This window comes from Bubalus bubalis, chromosome 2 (genome assembly GCF_019923935.1).
Source record: "Bubalus bubalis isolate 160015118507 breed Murrah chromosome 2, NDDB_SH_1, whole genome shotgun sequence".
NCBI lineage: Eukaryota > Metazoa > Chordata > Mammalia > Artiodactyla > Bovidae > Bubalus > Bubalus bubalis.
Genome location: NC_059158.1, coordinates 69,551,074 through 69,571,621, shown reverse-complemented (window position 1 = coordinate 69,571,621; position 20,548 = coordinate 69,551,074). Strand labels below are relative to the sequence as shown.

The window sequence follows — 20,548 nt, the reverse complement described above, 5'->3', positions numbered from 1 at the left end:
GATTCTGTGCAACCCCATAGATGGCAGCCCACCAGGCTCTGCCGTCCCTGGGATTCTCCAGGCAAGAACACTGGAGTGGGTTGCCATTTCCTTCTCCAATGCATGAAAGTAAAAAGTGAAAATGAAGTCACTCAGTCGTGTCCGACTAGTAGTGACCCCATGGACTGCAGCCTACCAAGCTCCTCCATCCATGAGATTTTCTAGGCAAGAGTACTGGAGTGGCTTGCCATTGCCTTCTCCGAACTTACAGATTAGATTTGCTTAACTAGAAACATATATAGTAGAAAAGTTATATACCTGGAGAACATGTCAATAAATCAGACAAGTGGGAAAACAAGTGATTCTACAAAGGAAATATACACAACCAGTCAGCTTGCCCAAGGCAGCTTTACCCTTTTTCTTAAGTCCTCTATCAATACTGCAAATCTCTCATGAGCAAATGTCTGGCCTTCCATTCCTGAGAAAAATGGCCCAGCTGGATGAATTTCCCACTGATGTTACAGTTTCTTCCCTCTGTACCTATTTTGTTTGCATCTCTGAGGAAAGGTAAGTGCTTTCCACCTGGACTATCTATCTTTTAAATCTCTTCTCTCTTTCCTATAGCTCTATTTTGTTTCTGTTAGGTTCTTTCTGTTTACAAAATGCTAACATTTTCATGTTCCAAAGCCATTCTCTGACTTGGTTCACTCATGGCGCTTTCCATTTATCTTTTCTTTGGCACTGAACTTGCAGTGGTCCTGTGCAGTTGCTCTTTCCCATTCCTTTCTCCCTGGCCATCCTTACCCACCTGCAAAAGCCAATGGTCTCTCTGTAGTATTCTCTTGCACTGGGCATACAAGTTCCTTCCTGAAATGCTCTACCCACTTGATGTCCACTACCCTGCCCTTGCCTGGTTCTCCTTCAGCCTCAACAAAAGCTCATTCCAGGGCTTGTTCATCAGTTCCTATTCTTCTGCCTGCCTCTAAGTGTTGGCATTATTCAAGGTCATTTATTGTCCTCTTTGTGCATTATGTAATCTAATTCACTCCAATGACTTCCTCTACCACACTGATAGAGATTCCTAAAACCACAGGTGAAAGTTCTACAGGTTCATGAACCGCCCCCCCTCCCTTTCCCTAATAGTCTGTGGACATATATTTCTGGGTATTTCCAACTCAACATGCCAGATACTGAATGAATGAGCTGCTCCACATAGGGACCCTTCCAAGAAGTGCCCACATCAACTGATGACCTTACAGTTGTATATTAGAATTGTCAGCAAAGACTCCTGAATTCTTCCCTCTTTTATCCTCTACATTTAATGAATGACCAAAATTTATTGATACTACCTCCTAAATACCTCTTCTGTCAGCCTTATTCACCTTTTCATCCCATAGACATTTATTCAGCATCTACCATCTGCCACTGTCTCATTTCAGGCCCCCATTTATCCTCCTTGGATCATCATAAAACTTCTTTAGAGATATTGTTACTTCCACTCTACTCTCCAAGTCTTTCCCTCTCAACCCCTGCTCTATGTTCTCATAATCCTCTTCATATAATTATATTTTGATCTCACACTAACTGCAATGTTTTACACTTAAATTCATTACCAGGATAGAGATATTCTTATGCTCTAGAACAATGTTTTAATTAATCTTTGTGTCCAATATTCAGAAAATCATAGGTGGACAATAAGTTTGTTGAGGTAAGGAATATTTAACTCATTGCAGTGTTTTCTAGCCTCACAAGTAAAAATACTAGAAAAATCCACAGTTAACAGCCAAATCATAACTAGTGAAATGAATATAGATAGAATGGATAAATACATTTTAGCCATTGATTATGTAAAGTACTTGAATAATTATTTCCAAAGGTTATATATATATGTTTATATATGCATATCAAATATCAATGCATATATATCTTTACAAATCCTACACAAACTTACATATAAATAATAAGCAGGTACCTTTGCCAGAAAATCTAAAGTACATGTGAAAACACAAATATCACAAAAATATAGCCAGACCTCTTTGCAACTTAACTGGTGTCTGGGTCTCAGGAAGGTTTCTCATGGGCTCTTTGTGTTTGGAAACTCATCAGAGGTTTGTAGCCCAACAACCCACCTGACCAATCAGTAACCGTAAGGAGTCAGTAACAAATTACATCATCTCACTATACTCATCTAACTCAATAGAGGAACTAAAAAGCCTCTTGATGAAAGTGAAAGTGGAGAGTGAAAAAGTTGTCTTAAAGCTCAACATTCAGAAAATGAAGATCATGGCATCCAGTCCCATCACTTCATGGGAAATAGATGGGGAAACAGTGGAAACAGTGTCAGATTTCATTTTTTGGGGCTCCAAAATCACTGCAGATGGTGACTGCAGCCATGAAATTAAAAAACGCTTACTCCTTGGAAGGAAAGTTATGACCAACCTAGACAGCATTCTAAAAAGCAGAGACATTACTTTGCCAACAAAGGTCCGTCTAGTCCAGGCTATGGTTTTTCCAGTGGTCATGTATGGATGTGAGAGCTGGACTGTGAAGAGAGCTGAGCACCAAAGAATTGATGCTTTTGAGCTGTGGTGTTGGAGAAGACTCTTAAGAGTCCCTTGGACTGCAAGGAGATCCAACCAGTCCATTCTAAAGGAATCAGTCCTGGGTGTTCATTGGAAAGGCTGATGTTGAAGGTGAAACTCCAATACTTTGGCCACCTTATGTGAAGAGCTGACCCATTTGAAAAGATCCTGATGCTGGGAAAGATTGAGGTCAGGAGGAGAAGGGGACGACAGAGGATGAGATGGCATCACTGACTCAATGGATATGAGTTTGGGTGGACTCCGGGAGTTGGTGATGGACAGGGAGGCCTGGCGTGCTGCGATTCATGGGGTCACAAAGAGTCTGGCATGACTGAGTGACTGAACTGAACTGATACTCATCTGAGTTATCAACAATTAAATGATTGATAAACTTATGCAACAATGCTCTTTAAGAAATTCCAAGTACTATGTCTTGTGGTATTATTTAACTTTCCTCACCCTTTTAGATATCAGATGCAGGTTTTGTATCCTAGTGAGGATACCACTCATGACCAACCCAAACCCCTAAGACACATCATCTTTAGCAGGTGGCCTGAGACTGACCCAGTATATTCTGAGTCCTATAGTCGCCCATTTGTGCCTCCTCCACCTAGGAGCCTCATTTGGACTTGATCTAATTCCAAATGTCCACAAGGGTTACCCATGTAGTATAGTATTGTCCAACTTATTTCACAACACCTGCCAGTTAGCTCACCTGCTTAGACAGTCACAAGACTTCTCGTTGGAAAATGTTGATCTCAGTGCTCCACTTGAGGGTGAATCGCTGGACCACTTTGAAAGTGGAAAGAATAAGCCATATAGAATTTTCCATATGGCTTATGATATGTAAAACGAAGTAAAGGACTTGCATGACAAGCTCAGAAACACCAAAAAGCTAAGTACCAACATGGAAATGAAAGCTAGTTTATGAAATTCTCATAGCACTAAAATATTATACAGTGGGTCAATATGATGCTTGCGGGCCCTTTCCACCTAATGCCATGTTACCATGGCTCTAGCTAAATTCCAGAAATCTTGTCTCTTCAAGCATGGTTTATCACTATGATGCTTGCTAATTCCTAATTAACTGTGTTTATGTCTAATTTTCATATCTTGGCCTTTAGACTAATCCTGGAAGCACGGGAAATTATCTATAAATAAAAGTGACTCTACTGAATTGGAATGTGCATGCACTTACGATTAAAAAACAAAAAAGCGTATTTAAGTAACTTAGGACCCATCAGTCAGGTGGCTAATTTTATAAGTTCAAAACAGGTCCTGTGATGTAATTTTCTGCCAGGCTCAATAGTGACTGAGGACATCCCTGCCCTTTCCATTTGAAAGCCTGTGTCAATCAGGTTCTGGCCAATGGGCTACACCCCCCTCAGTGATTTTGTGACCCAGTGAAATGATAGTCACTGCCCTCCTTGTCTGAGCACCATATGACACCTGCTCCATCGTCCCTTGTGCCACTTTGTTTGAGAGCAGAAGCTGCCAATCTCGCACTCAGATAAAACAGTGGCATCTCCAAATATCTCCATGTTGGAAGCTGGCAGCTTACACTCTGTATCAATGAGCTGGCACTGATATAGTGAACTTGTCACTTCTAAGTGAGCACAAAAGAGGGCTTATTTGCTAGACCTTGAATCTAATGAACAGCTTTCTCCTATTTTGTATAGTTTCCCAGTCATTTGACTTATACAAGAGAGAAATCATATTTCGACTTCTTCAGGTTGAAAAATTGCCCCTTTTCTGATTTGTCACCAAGAGATGTGACACAGTTATTTCTGAGGCAGCTTTATTATGGAAAACAGAATAAGTAACTCATGTCACTCAAATCAAATCCCTCGGGGAATAGGTCCAGTAGCGATTTAAAAGCCAGGAGTAAGATTAAAAACTAATTTTCTAGGTGGGATGAGGAACAGGTTCTTTTTCTTCTAAACTAATGGCCCTTCACAGAGGAAACATTCACAAGGTACAAAGGGGATATTTGAATTCTCCTCCCCCCATCTTCTCCCTTTCTAGATGCAGACTTTAGGCTTAGCTTTGAGGCTCCAGGCAGGGTGAGGAGCACGCTGATGATGGAAAGGTCAGCCTGAGAGGTACTGAGGAAACTGAGTCCTCACCTAAAATGTATATCTTTACCTAATAGAGAATGTATAAAACATTGTCAGCCAACAAGTTTATTGCCTTAGGCTGTTCCAAGAGATAGGTACAGGCTTTTACTCTTCATGGACTTAACTGGGTACTGCCTGCCCTAAGGAGACTGTGTAGACTTTCAGGGGCTGGACTGCCCAGGTATAAGAAAACTACCAACCCCTTAAAAATACATCGCTAAAAGGCAATCATACTTCTCCATTTCAAATCTAGCATTTGTACCTAAATTCAATCTGCTGCTTTATTGCAAAGTTGTCAAAACCAGCTTTATACTTCAGACATACAGGTTGCAGGAAAAAGTCTGTCGACCAAAGAAAGTCTCCTTTAAAAAGGTGAGATTGATTTAAGAAGCCTGATCTCTAAAGGGGTTTGTCTAGGGTGTCTCATCATGCTTAGGGGTACTGCAACATGGGGGCTTATGACTGTGACCATGATGAAATTGAGCAAGAGATATGACATTGTACTGCAGACTGTGAGCTTCCCAACTATAATACAAAACAAATGGCTAAGAGTTTCTTTCTTGCCCAGCTTTGCCCCAAGGTATATAAACCTCATTAAGTCATTGGTTGTGGTGGTGGTTTAGCTCTAAGTTGCATCCTACTCTTGCAACCCCATGGACTGTAGTCCACCAGGCTCCTCTGTCCATGGGATTTCCCAAGCAAGAATAGTGGAATAAGTTGCCATTTCCTTCCCCAGGGCATCTTCCCCATCCAGGGTTTGAACCAGCATCTTAAACCCGCGTCTCCTGCACTGCAGGCAGATTCTTTACTACTGAGCCACCAAGGACGCTGCATCAACTCATTAGAAGAAATTCTTTTGCAAGGAATATGGTATGTGAAGAACAGAGAGAGAGAGAGAAAAAAAAAAAAAAAACCCACAATCCTCTTAAACACTAAACAGGAGTTTTTAACCTGGAGTCTGTGGACTTCCAAGGGGTCCATGAGTTCTCAGGATCCATGAACTTGGATGACAAAAAGATATAGATATTTTCATTTATCTCTAACTGAAATTCACCATATCCTTCAATTATAAATGAAGGCAACAAACTACAGCAGTCTGGGTAATACATTTACCTTTGTCACCCACACATGTCAGGTATTTTTAAATGAGATATTACAGTTGTCATAGAAAGGTTAAATACTGTTTAGCAACACTTCAAAATTATGGCAGATATGAGACCAGCTGTTAGATCTTATTTAATGCATTATTGGTATACTACTGTATCATAACAAACATTGACAATGGTATTTTAATACAAGTGGTTTCCTTTGTAAAACTATCAATTTCATTTTATGGATTTAAAAACACCATTCAGAGAACAGGCTTCACTAGTCAGCCACAGGAATACAGTGGCTAAGACTCTGCACTCCCAATGCAGGGAGCCCGGGTTCAACCCCTGATAAGGGAACTAGATCCCACATGCTACAACTAAGAGTTTGCATACTGCAACTAAAGATCCTGCATGCCACACTAAGCCTGAAAGCAGCCAAATAAATAAGTTAATAATAAAATAAAAAATTAAAAGATTAGAAAAAGAACCATTGTGTCTAGGCCCATGACTTCATTATGCCCATACCACCTTCATTTCTGTCCCTAGCCATCATTGCAACTACTTTCTCACCAACATCCTGAATTCCTTCTCTTGTCCCCAAGTGTTCTTTCATTGTCTCAGATGTTTACATAGGGCAGTCTTTCACATCTTCCATTGTATGCAGTACTGGTCCTTTTTCTGAGAATCCTCTTCCCTCCACCCCTAACCAGAGCCTCTGTGTCTCTCCCAACAGACAGAGACAGCTTCTGCTGCTGCTGCTAAGTCGCTTCAGTCGTGTCCGACTCTGTGCGACCCCATGGACTGCAGCCACCAGGCTCCTCTGTCCATGGGATCCTCCAGGCAAGAACAATAGGGTGGGTTGCCATTTCCTTCTCCAATGCATGAAAGTGAAAAGTCAAAGTGAAGTCGCTCAGTCCTCTCTGACTCTTAGTGACCACATGGACTGCAGCCTACCAGGCTCCTCCGTCCATGGGATTTTCCAGGCAAGAGTACTGGAGTGGGGTGCCATTGCCTTCTCCAAGAGACAGCTTCAGTCTCCTGCTTAAGCTCTTCCTTCATTCCTAGACTAGATCAGATCCCTTTCTTTCTATCAACCTTGTCATCATCTGTTCAGTATTACCCTTCCAGCTGATATGCTCTAATGAGGGCAAAGCCCACAGTGGCCTGGTTCACTATCATGTATCCAGTGTGTACTGTCAGGCTGGGTACCTATGGGAGCTCAATAAATATGTGTAAATACATGCCCCAGAAAACCATTCTGTAACTTATGCTTTAATATATTTTGTAACTTTTTGATTTAATGTATTGTACTCTTGTTTCATGTTGTTACTTTTATTTAAAGCGGCATAATGTTCTATGGGGTGTAAGTACTTTTTAAAAATAATTTCCCTAGCTGATCATACTGTTTTCAATTTTTACTAATGCTGTGATGAATGTCTTCATGTGTATCATTTTATTTTTCTTGCTTTGTATGTAGGATTATTTCCTTAGTATAAATTACAGGAAGAGGAGTTAATTCACCTATTGGAATTAACATTTTTATGGTTCTTGATTTATTCTATGACATTGCTTTCCAAAAGGATTCTCTCAATTTAAAATGCCATAAATAACATAAATAGAACATCTGCTAATGATTTTTCAAAGTACTTAAAATAACATTTGCTAGATAGTCATCACTGGATTGGTTAATAATGGGGTAAAATTTTTGTTGAAAAGGATAACATAAAAAACTTTAACTCAAAATGTAGTACACTAATTTCCACATTGAGGAAAATATTTTATTTGTTAACAGAGAACTAAGGACAAAGATATTGTGCTAGGGAAGACAAATTGTTTTACCTTAGACATGGCCATTTTGTTAGTTAAATGGGCAAAATTCATTGAAGACTCTATCTGAAGTTCAAATATTTGAAAGCAAGGAATAAAATAATCTCTATTATGACAAGAATTATGTCATTTCATATTGAAAAGAAAAAGAACATAATTTCTAGAGGCTTAGTAATTAATATATTAACAGCTTACAAGAAACAAAAAATTAAATACTAAGAATATTATGCAAGCTGTTAGAAATAAAATGTATGGACTGACAAATTTCTCCTTATTTACGGACATACATGCCATCAGGGACTTGTCAGGCAGGGCCATGTTTCTCCTTCTGATTACATGTTCCCTCCTACTCCTGTCATCTCAGTAGCCAACCTGGGCTTCAGGCTGGGCTGCTGCTTCACGAGTAGTACCCAATTTCTCCCTCAATAAATGAAGTTGTTTTGGGTTGTCCCTTGTTTTAATACCCTAGCTACACACAGAACAGACTGTTGACTTAGGAGGTGGGGCATCCGTCTTATTGAATATGAAGAGAGAGAGCTAGCCAGTGTCTTGCTGCCCTGTTCATATTCTAGGGAGGGTACCAGAGCTTACCCCATTAAATTCTTCTTAATGATAGTAGTCTAATATATGCTGACTGTGTGACTGCTGTGTGCAGGATGCAATGCCAGCATCCGCAGGGAACATAATGGATGATACGTTAACCAGTGGGAGACAAGTAGGAAGACATTTCCTGCATTACACAAATATGCACAGAAGAGCAAGACGGGTCCTTCCACAGCTTTAAATGTCCCACTGGGAGAGTTCAGGTTCATCAGACCCTAATGTCCTGGAATGAAGACAAAAATGCAAATAATTGAACTGAGCTAATAAATCAAGTGCTTTGCTGTGGCTTAGTGGTAAAGAATCTGCCTGCAGTGAGACTCGGGTTTGATCCCTAGGTTGGGAAGATCCCCTGGAGAAGGAAATGGCAACCCACTCCAGTATTCTTGCTTGGGAAATCCCATGGACAGAGGAGCCTGGTAGGCTACAGTCCATGGGGTTGCAAAGAGTCAGACTAAACAATAACAACAATAAAAGAAGCACATGAACGGATGTAAGTGTAGGTCACTGTTGCATGGCGTGAAGTGGTCATAAACTCAAAAGGACAGTGTCTTCAGTGAGCCAGGCACATTTATTGACTCAGTATTCTGACAACAATCATGGGAGGTAGATATCAGCTCCCCCATTTTATAGATGGGGAAAGAGAAGGTCAATGAACATTACTTAGTCAGAGTAAAACATTCAGTGAGAGGTGGAAATAATCAAGCCTATGCTCTTTCTACTACATGCTAGGTAGGTAAAAGCACTCAAGAATCATACCTTGGTTAATATATCTTTATCCAAAGCTACTCAAAAATTGATTTTTAAAAAACAGTTGTAAAATAGAATGGGGAAAGAAATAATACACATTTCTGAGATGTCAGACCCAGTGAAAAAGAATTTCAAACAGTCTTCAAAAAGCATGTACAGGAAAGTTCATGAACCTTCATCTAAAGGCAGTGTATCATGGTAGCGAATTTGAGGGATCACCTGGGTGAGACCTTGAAACTACTTTTCATCTGAATGACTCTGAGCCATTATTTCCCCTCTCTAGGCCTCATGTTCTAGTATCCCTCAAAGGATTTTTTATAATTAAATAAGATAATCTATATAAAATGTTTAGACATTGGTACTTTGTGCAGATCACAACAAACTGTGGAAAATTCTTTTCTTTTCTTTTTTTTTAGTTTTTTAAAAAATTTTATTGTATAGTTGATATATAATTTTTTTTTAAACTTTAAAAAGTTGTATTAGTTTTGCCAAATATCAAAATGAATCCGCCACAGGTATACATGTGTTCCCCATCCTGAACCCTCCTCCCTCCTCCCTCCCCATACCATCCCTCTGGGTCGTCCCAGTGCACCAGCCCCAAGCATCCAGTATTGTGCATTGAACCTGGACTGGCAACTCGTTTCATACATGATATTTTACATGTTTCAATGCCATTCTCCCAAATCTTCCCACCCTCTCCCTCTCCCACAGAGTCCATAAGACTGTTCTATACATCAGTGTCTCTTTTGCTGTCTCGTACACAGGGTTATTGTTACCATCTTTCTAAATTCCATATATATGTGTTAGTATACTGTATTGGTGTTTTTCTTTCTGGCTTACTTCACTCTGTATAATAGGCTCCAGTTTCATTCTTAAAGAGATGAAAAAGTTGGCTTAAAACTCAACATTCAGAAAACTAAGATCATGGCATCTGGTCCCATCACTTCATGGCAAATGATGGGGAAGCAATGGAAACAGTGAGAGACTATTTTTTTTGGCTCCAAAATTACTGCAGATGGTGACTGCAGCCATGAAATTAAAAGACGCTTGCTCCTTGGAAGAAAAACTATAACCAACCTAGACAGCATTTTAAAAAGCAGAGATACTACTTTGCCGACCAAGGCCCATCTAGTCAAAGCTATGGTTTTTCCAGTAGTCATGTATGGATGTGAGAGTTGGACTATAAAGAAAGCTGAGCATCAAAGAATTGATGCTTTTGAACTGTGGTGTTGGAGAAGACTCTTGAGAGGCCCTTGGACTGCAAGGAGATCCAAACAGTCCATCCTAAAGGAAGTTAGTCCTGAAGATTCATTGGAAAGACTGATGCTAAAGCTGAAACTCCAATATTTTGGCCACTGATGTGAAGAACTGACTCATTGGAAAAGACCCTGATGCTAGGAAAGATTGAAGGCAGGAGGAGAAGGAGATGACACAGGATGAGATTGTTGGATGGCATCACTGACTCAATGGACATGAGTTTAGCAGGCTCTGGGAGTTGGTGATGGACGGAGAAGCCTGGTGCTCTGTAGTCCATGGGGTCGCAAAGAGTCAGATACGACTGAGCGACTGAACTGAATTGAACCAGGCATATAATGATATACATTAATTATCAGTTGTACTGCTGTTAAAGTTATTTTTTGCATATAAGTCTAATAAGCTTGGATCTGTTTTATCTGTTTTCTAGAATATACTATATTAGGTGCAGCATATAAAAGATGATGAAAGCTGACTACCACAAGGGCCAGCTGTCACCTCATTGAAAGTAGCTGAAATAAGACCCCACAGGAGGACCAAAAACAAACGAACAACCCCTCCAAAACTGTAAGAACACCAATAATAGTTTTAATTATGCTTTACACTTTGCAAAGTCCTTTTGCAATCATTTCCTTTGATTCACACAACGCTACTGATTGTAGGGAGGGCATTACTCCCACTTTACCAATGAGAAAAAAGAGTCTCAGAGAATGGAATGCCTTCTCTAGAATCATAGCTAGTCAAAAGAGTAAAGAGTACCACAGTCTATAGATGTGCTGTGCAATATGGTAGCCATATGTGGCTACTTAAATAAAATTAAATATGCAGCTCCTCAGGAGCACAAACCACATTTCAAGAGCTGAATAGTTCATGGCACTCGTGTTGGACAACCCAGATTACAGATCATCTTCTTCACCATAGAAGGTTTTATTGAGTTATACTGGTCTATAGAAATGAGAGCACCAAACCATTACTGCATAATACTATGCCCAGTGTCCATGAGAGTGAACCTGATTCTCAGAGAAAGATGTCAGGGAAAAGGAAAATACTTTAGAAATGTTTTTATGAAAAACACTAAACTTTTAACTCTAGAGTTAAATTTGTGTGGCACTAGGCTATAAGCCGGAGAAGGCAATGGCACCCCACTCCAGTACTCTTGCCTGGAAAATCCCGTGGACGGAGGAGCCTGGTAGGCTGCAGTCCATGGGGTCGCAAAGAGTCTGACACGACTGAGTGACTTCACTTTCCCTTTTCACTTTCATGCATTGGAGAAGGAAACGGGAACCCACTCCAGTGTTCTTGCCTGGAGAATCCCAGGGATGGGGGAGCCTGGTGGGCTGCCGTCTATGGGGTCACACAGAGTCGGACACGACTGAAGTGACTTAGCAGCAGCAGCAGCAGCAGCAGCAGGCTATAAGCATCATCAGAACTGCCCAGAATCCGCCAAAGTACCTAGAACCAGTGCTCTGCACACAGAATCTACAAATAGTTATTTAGTAGTTCTATTTCATGATTGACTCATTTCAGGAAAATATGTCAGTGTAAGAGAATTCTTCCCGAAACAAATAAATTGAATGTCATAAAAATGTAATAATCTTTGTTAAAATCTCGAAGGAATTTATGTTTGTACATTTATAAAATTTAGTGTCCATACAAAGTTGTTTTATATTTCAATATCTATTTGATGCAGAAAAGTTGTAAATAAATGTAATCAAAAGAGATGATGCCAGTTAAAATAAATGTCTGAAGATGAGAAAAATTTTTAATAATGATATAAGCCTTAAAATAATGGTTTATAACATATCCCCAGTAAGTCATAAGTTAACAGATCCTCAGTAAATCATAAGTTGGTCTTAACTTTTGGTTCATTTTCTTAGAGCAACACTAGGAAATAACTTTCAGAAGTGGAGAGCCTGACAATAAGTGCTCAGTATTGCTTCAAAGCAATATAAAATGCTCAGAAGTTTCAGAAGTTAGTTTCCAGAGGATGACTAATACACAAGAGTCATCAGCCTTGCCTGGCAGGATGGTGCTGTCAAATTCAAGGTGCGCAGACAAAGATGGAGGCAGTTTCATTTTTTAAATTGACTTTGAACGTCTTAATGATATATGTACATTTCATGGAAATATGAGCTTTAGTATAATGGTCTGTTCTCTTTAGACAGATGGGACTCAATTTATGTTCTACATGATTGTATCCCAGAATTTCAGCCTTAAGATGTTTGTCATAATATAGTTAATCTATTATTTTATGAGGGCTACTAAATCTTGGCCTCCTGAATTTGGGTAGATGCATGCCAAATTTATGATGGCGCTTGTCTAAAAATGACAGATGCTGCCAAAGCAGAAAACTATCATTTTCTTCTACTCAACAGCACAAGGTCTTGGTGTGAGAGACAGAAATGGGGGAAAGAGGCATTTACAAAGACCTTGCTGGCTAATCAATGGAGTCCTGCAGCAGTCTGTGGAAATGAGAAGCTGTCAGTTGGGAAACTTAGCCCCATTTGTAACAACACATAAAAATTGTGAAACACACAGGGGAACCCATAAAAATGACGAGGCGAGGGTCTCCATTTGTATCTTTGGCAGAAAAACTCTTCGGCAAAATTGAAAAATGCAGTTTCATAAGGTAATGGGATGACCATAAAAAGCTGAACTGTAGCCTTTCCAGGCAAATCGTACTGATGTACTAGTTGATAACTGCTCTGGGTTCACACCTGAGGAATTCCCACCATGCAAAAGCACATTATGCTGGAAACTAAAACAGGTTTTGAGATGTCCTCACTTCTTTCCTTCCTTCTTAGGTATTTTCTGGTACTGTCATCTCTATCTCCATGTTATGGTCATGGGTATAGGATAAACAGGGCTTCCCAGGTGGCGCTGGTGGTAAGGAATCGGCCTGCCAATGCAGGAGACATAAGAGACGTGGGTTCAGTCCCTGGGTTGGGAAGATCCCATGGAGGAGGGCATGGCAACCCACTCCACTATTCTTGCCTGGAGAACCCCATGGACAGAGGAGGCTGGTGGGCTATGGTCCATAGGATTGCAAAGAGTCAGACAGGACTGAAGTGACTTGCACACACGCATACACATAGGGGATAAACAAAACAGTGTTTCTGTGCCCAGTGGAAATCTTTTAGAGGGGTGATCCAAATGCTACTGAAATTGTGGACAACATTCAGGAAAATCCACTGGACCTCTGAGGAGGCAGCCAAGGCTCTGCCATATTGGTGATGCTCTTGCCCTCTGCTGACCTCTATCTCAAGGAGTGTGTCTGCCTCCAGTTACATAAAGTCAACATCTGTCAAGCAGGAGCTTTGAGAACAACTTGTCATTTACGTGAAATGAGTGTTTCCATTCAAACTTGTCCTTGAAAAAATCTCTAACTCCTAAAGCTTTGGTCTCTTGCAGTTAAATGAAAGACAACATATTGCACAGAAACGAAGGATTATCAATAAAACAAAGCCTTAATGGCCCTTTCACTGCCACATCTCCTACTGAAAAATACCGCGAGATAGCAAACAATTTAAAAGTAATACATAATCCTACTCAATAGTCCTTAAAAAAATGGGTTAGTGGTTTCTGACATTGCCCACTGGGACACTTGTATTAATTTTTCCAAGTAAGGAAAGTTTAGAAGTAATGGGAACAGTGGAATCTGCATGGGACCAGAAGCCCCAAGTTCCTGCTCTGACTCTACTGGGATATGAGTGGTGCAAGCTCACAAAGCCATTTCATTTTTCTAAGACCCAGGTCCTTCAATGCTGCCATATTTTTGGGAGCAGCTTGAAGGTGGCTACTGTATGCTATTTTTCTCTGTAGTCCTAAGAGACAATACAGTAAAACGAACAAAACCCCACTACTTTGGAAGCTCCTTGGGAGCAAGAAAGTGTCTTTCTGTTCATTGCTGTACCCTAGAAATGGCAAATGTTATAGATGCACTATGCTAGTTAGCATAGATAATAAATACTTGCTGAGTGAATAAGCGGATATAGAGTTTATTGTGTGCATGTATGAAAGAGGGATACTAGTCTCAGCCTGACCAGTCACAGGGTTGTTGAGGGGGTCATACAAAAATAGTTATGTGACTGGATTTTACAAACTGAACAAACCCAAGGTATTCCTATTGTTACATTTTAAGCAGAACATGTTGGTTCCATCATCTTTTGCTCTTAATTGCATTTATAAATATATCTATAGCATTTTGAATCATTCTATCTGCTATCATCTTTTTAGACAGCAACTGATTAAAAGCTGTTTAGCTTTAAATAGCTTTATATACTTTGAGTTAGACGTGTATTTTCCCCATCTTGATACCTAATTAATTAAAAAAATCTTGTGCTAAAGACTAGGCATATGGACCATTAGATTGAACTATCACAATATTTTATCTCTAGGTTAATTATCAAAATATTTCATTATTTTCACAAAATAAGGTTTTCCAAAGGCTCTGTTTTTTGAGTCTGATTCGAGTGGTTAAATGCTGTCACAAAGAGCATTCAACGTGATGTATGGGGCATATTATCACAGGGAAGGGTACTGTCATATGGCATTATGACACTTGAACTCCAGGGAGAAATTTGGGTAGAGTGTCTGGCCAATATGTTCTAGCCATCTTCCTGAAGCTGCCTAATGCTTGCTGTGTCTTGACCCCAATTTTCCCAAAGCACATTTATCCTCCCTCCTGCAAAGTTTTGAACTCCCACTGATACATCATGAAAAGTGGGGATAGATCCTAGACGACTAGAAAGCTATTTCTTTGGATTTTATGTTTAATTCTATTCTAACTTCTAAAAAGTGAATAGGACAGCTATCCTTGCCTGAAATAAAACATATTTAGTTTTTTTCAATCATGTGGTCAGAGCTTCTTATAATAAATGAAATTCCTGTTACTGTAGTTTAAACTCATTTTCTTTACAGATTTGAAAGAAAAAAAGAAGAGAGAGAAAGCTTCCAATAATACCCTGAACTTTTTATATCTGATAGTTTCATTATAACAAATCTCAGATCCAGACACAACATGATCAAATTATGTCTCCAAATGCATCATAAAAAATGGTTGCCCCAGTTGTTAAAATAGCAGGTAAAAAGGCTTTTCTAGCTCTTAGAAGATTGTTAGGTCACTGCTTAGAATAAATAATCTGTGTTCTCAGGGAGTAAAGTGAGATCATCTGTCAGTCCCATACTTGTCAGATTCTTTGAAATGACATTTTTTTCTCGACTGATTTTCAGTGAATCCCCAGATGCTGTACTCCCAGAAGCTCCCTCCCTTAAAAGTTGGCTATTTCCTCTTCCTCAGGATTTGCCCTCATTGGACAATACTCTATTGCTAAGTTATTGATGCTAAAATATGAGAAAGGAAATTGAATTACTAAATCTTTTGGATGCTCTGAATGCCTGGATTTTGAAATGCTAGCTGAGATACCATGTTACTAGCATATTCCCTTTTTACTCAAATATCTCAGAATCACATAGACACTGCTTAAACTCACTTGATAGGAACTCTTCATTCAAAACAAAAAGATCAATGCTAGTGAATTTCAGTCTTGTAAGAATTATCAGTCAACCATGACTTCTCACTGTGACTGTTACTCTCCTTTTTGGCTGACTCCTTAGAGGCAGCGTTGTCTGAAATAAAACACTTCAGTTAATTAAGTACCACACTCCTTCCTATTCCCTCCCCCTTCCCTCTGTGACCCACTTAGACTGTTTATGAAGGTGTGGTCCCTGTGTCTCCTATTCTCCTAAAGTAAGTGGGGTTTTAAACAAAATCAAAACCAGTTACCAAAATGTCATGACCATCTCTCATAATAATGTTATGACAAAAGGAACTTTTTAAGGATTTAGAAATAGGTGGTCAACAATAGGTTTTGTATTACATTATTTAGACCAGATTTCCCATCTGGGCAAACTTTCTAATTTTCTAACTTGAAAATTGTACAAAACATATGTGTAAATTCTTGCTTAGAAGCCAACATTTAGTTGAAGGTGGAAAAAAAAAACCATATATCTATTTAGCAAATATAACCTTTATTTTTAAATAGTGCCATTTTCCAACAGCTTTGGTATTGCTTTTATAGATATAATAGGACAAATTAAATGTTTCACTAGTATTAATATTTAAAACATGGAGAAACAAAAAAGTAATTTGAATGACCTAACCAATGACTTGCCTACTAATTTATGAAGATTTTGAGTACGAAGAACATGGAAAACTGAGGTAACCCTCAAATACATATAGCTTCCATGATTTCTAATCCAAGTCTGGACAATGACATGGTGAGTGAGGTCAATACTGCTGGACCACAGGTATTTTGGGGAGTACATAGGGGAGTGGCAGAAGCAGCAGAGGATATAGGATTAAAGACAACCACATAGCTACTGGAGAAGAGACTCTGGGCTTGAGATTTGTTTTTCTCTCCCCACTGTCATCTCCTAGGGTTCTTCTAGATCTCAGTTCTCTTTCCTTGTTTATACCACTACTGTACTTGATCTTGGTGTGTTCCTATTACCCGCTAGGCAAACATGATTATTTGTAAAGTCTTAAATAAGCTGAAGGAATGGAGTGACAATAACCTCCACTGCTTTTTATCATTTTGCTTATAAGGACTTCTGTGCATATGTAGCACAAGTCAGGTAAGAAAACCTTTCTCAGAATATTATTTCATAGAGGCAACAATATCCTGTAGAAAATGAAATCAGGCAGGAAGTCAGAGATGACGGATCCTGGTCTTCCAAACACTGGGTAACATTGGGCAGATAGCGGATGCAATGTGGACCTCACTGTGGCTTGCTGTTTTATAAACGGGAGATAATATTTGACTCTAACAACTGATAAGTCTGGGTTAAAGATTAACTTGCTAAAAGCAGAAAAAGGTTTTGTTCTTTGGAAGGGGAGAAGTGTGATGTAGTAATTTAGTATTTATTATCTGTTCATCAGGTATCACGATTTAGTGATCCTATCACACAGAGAACAAAAGTCTTTTATCACCAAGTTTGAATCAGCTCATTCATTCCAGGCTTCAGAGCTTTGGGCACCAGCAGCTATGGGACCTCACCAATAATGGTCACTTTTTACATAGTCTCTGTCCGACGAGGGTTTTCTGAATCCTCCTTTTACAAATGGATTTGTTTTTCTCCCAAGCCCCTGGGCAACCACAGGAAAGCATTCTTAAGTCTCCTCCTCAAATTCTATAATGATTTGGAGAGGAGAAGAAAATCAGAAGAGCAGTGTGTGTCTGTGTGCTTCCAACAACAGAGAGGTGCCTAAAGAGAGAGTCGAACATAGGAGAAAAGGACCCCTCTCTCAGCTTTCCTTCATAGACGGTCACTGCAACAAGGAGACTCATCCATCTTGGGTGCTGACGGGTGGCTGTGAACGTGTGGAAGCCTATTCAACATCCCATTTCATGGCATACCCACTAGAAATACAATTTTTTTCTCCTCTTCCTGAGTCATTCAGTTTGAACCTACTCAGAAAAACTGCTGATTCACTGGGACTATGAAATAGAGACTCTTAAGAGGCCCTTCCATGAGTAGCCCATTTCCGATTATATAAAGTTCTTTTAGTCAGCTCATAACTGTGAAAAGTTCCTTTAAAATCTTTGAGTTCATTTATAACTCTGAGGGGAAGTCTGCAAAGACCTTAAAAAATCAATAGCTTTTATTATTGGACACATTTCTAGATTCACTTAATAGTGTTACTCTCTCAAAAAACTTGACTCTCTTGCCCTTCAACTCCTCTTCACTGGGGTAAGAAAATATAAAAATGTCTGTTAATAAACAAGTTTAAGAATTCCTTGGCTGAAAGATCCATTGCAAAAACCAAACATAAAAAGAATAGAGGGGAATAATAAACTCAGTATTTTAGACCCATTTCTTGATTTTTGTATAAACACAATGTGACCAAGAAGCTTCCACTTATTTTCATGCATATATTATATATATATATATTTTTTTATACACACACATATATACTTAAAGGTATATATTTAAAAACATGGAATGGTAACATATCAAATGCTTAGATTCCGTGCAAACACATAACCTTTCCTGTGAAGGAAATATATTCATAATATAAAAACGAATCATGGAGAGTAACATGCAACAGTGGAGGGGAAGAGAACGAGGTAGGGACAGAGGACCAGGAGGAACACAAAGAATGTAAAGAACAAAAAGTGTCATTGACCTGATTTGTCAGAGTTGTTGCCTGGGATTGGAGTGATGGAGCAGCTGGGATTAGCCTTTGCGCTGTCCTTGGAAGAAACCATTTTGGGTTTATTTTTCGTTGCCTCTAGTGCTTTGACCTTCTTGGCATGTTTACTTCCTTTGTAGTGGGCCTCGGCCTGGCTCTACAAAGGAGAACAAATCAGGCTCATTGTTTTGCTACTTACAAACACCACAATGGATGATCATGCAGGAAAAAGTACATTCAGTCATAGGCACCACAGACATTTATAGCTCAGCACTCAACTACGTTTTTGGCATTTAATGAGTAGCAGACCAGTATCTAAGAGATTTCTGCATACTGAGACCTTTTTTTATACAACACAGAGGACCTGTGTTTTTCAAAACCAGACATTATACAAGTGGACAAAAGGGTTAGGGCAAAACTGGGATGAAGGTGAACTTTGTCATTAATGTCTTCCCACCACTGCCCATCGGGGTTACTTGTTGAATGTTTGGCCGGCAACAAGCACCTTGAGTGTCCTACCCGGGTAAGACCTTACACGACCACTTCATTTAGTTTCCTTTTAGCTACAAATCTGTCTTCCCTGCACCTATATTTCTCTTGGCTCTGCTCTGAGAGCAAGTGATGTGACAAAGCAACCAGCTAGAGAGTGGAAATGGCAATACATGGTGGAGTCATCTCTATGTGCTTAACGTGTCATTCTGATGACCCCAATTCTAAGAATAGACAATAGAAGCCACAAAGGAATTAGGGACAACGCTTGCTTCTGATCTCAGATGTGATTCTGAAGTCAAAGCAGTTAGTACTACATTCACGTATACTCAAAGCATAGGTGAAACTGTGACTTCAATACTAGATCAAAAAAAAAAAAAGAGAAGAAGAGTGATCAAGGCAAGTGATTATTAAAAATTTTCAAAAGACAAAAACCAAGTTATGGAAAAACAAGAAAACATTTAGTGAATTTGCTGATATTTGGAAAATTTTCCTCTACCTAAAGAACAAGGATTTTATCTTTTTGGCTTCTAGTATAATACACATGTTAACTGAAGAATTAAGTATATTTGCTCCAATTTCAGAGAAGGCAATGGCACCCCACTCCAGTACTCTTGCCTGGAAAATCCCATGGACGGAGGAGCCTGGGGGGCTGCAGTCCACGGGGTTGCTAGGAGTCAGACACGACTGAGCGACTTCACTTTCCTTTTTCACTTTCATGCATTGGAGAAGGAAATGGCAACCCACTCCAATGTTCTTGCCTGGAGAATCCCAGGGACAGCGGAGCCTGGTGAGCTGCCGTCTATGGGGTCGCACAGAGTTGGACATGACTGACGCGACTTAGCAGCAGCAGCTCTAATTTCATTTAAAACAGACCCCCAAAATATAAACAAACTAAAACATATATTATATGGTGTATTAGCTTGGTTAGAAAGGTAAAGATGCTGATAAGCCTGTTATATAAAATAAGAAGCGAAAGCAAAAGTTTCTGTTCGAAGATTCCTAAAATAATAACTTTTTTAACTTCAGTTTTCCTTATATACACTTGTGTGTGTTTGAAGATGGTAATACTCATGTTTTCATCCATTTTCCTCAGCAAGCAGAATATAGGTAGTGTGTGTGTGTGTGTGTGTGTGTGTGTGTATGTGTGTAGGTAGATGTGGCAATGGACAGGAGTCAGGTTTTACTTCTACATTTCAACTAAATACATGTGATTTTCCTAGCACATAACCTGGATCCCCCAAGGTCAACAGATTTGAATTGACTATACTTAGTCCCTAACTTTCTGAATATGTTTTCATAAATATTATTTTAGACTATCATTGACTTATCATTGTTCTTAGTTGGTTTGCTCAAGGACTTCTCATGCTGTTCTCTGTCAAGTTGAAAAAAATCCAATCCTAAGGGAGGAAAAAGTGTAATATTAAGTTTTATTAACATCTGAGAATGGTTAAATCCAGCAAATACTGTTGGGTGGGCATAAATTAAGAAAATACACAAATAAAACTAAAAATTGATAACATGAAGAAATAACAACAATGACCAATATTATTGAGCCTCTGCCAAGAACATTTCTAAATGTATTATGTGTGTTTGCTCATATAATTATCATAATACCCTGTAAGGTAGGTACAATTATTGATCAAGACTTTACAAATAGAACAC

The 20,548-nt window shown here is 39.3% G+C and overlaps 1 protein-coding gene across 6 annotated transcripts in view; it reads right to left on the bottom strand.

The window, feature by feature from the left end:
• Positions 1-20,548, bottom strand: part of ZNF385B (zinc finger protein 385B) — a 488,263-nt gene that overhangs the window by 19,572 nt on the left and 448,143 nt on the right. For all 6 annotated transcript variants that reach the window (XM_025274001.3, XM_025274008.3, XM_025274009.3 and 3 more), the window contains one exon: positions 18,389-18,551. In XM_025274001.3, coding sequence (XP_025129786.1) covers positions 18,389-18,551 — 163 coding nt within the window. The remainder of the gene's footprint in view (positions 1-18,388; positions 18,552-20,548) is intronic.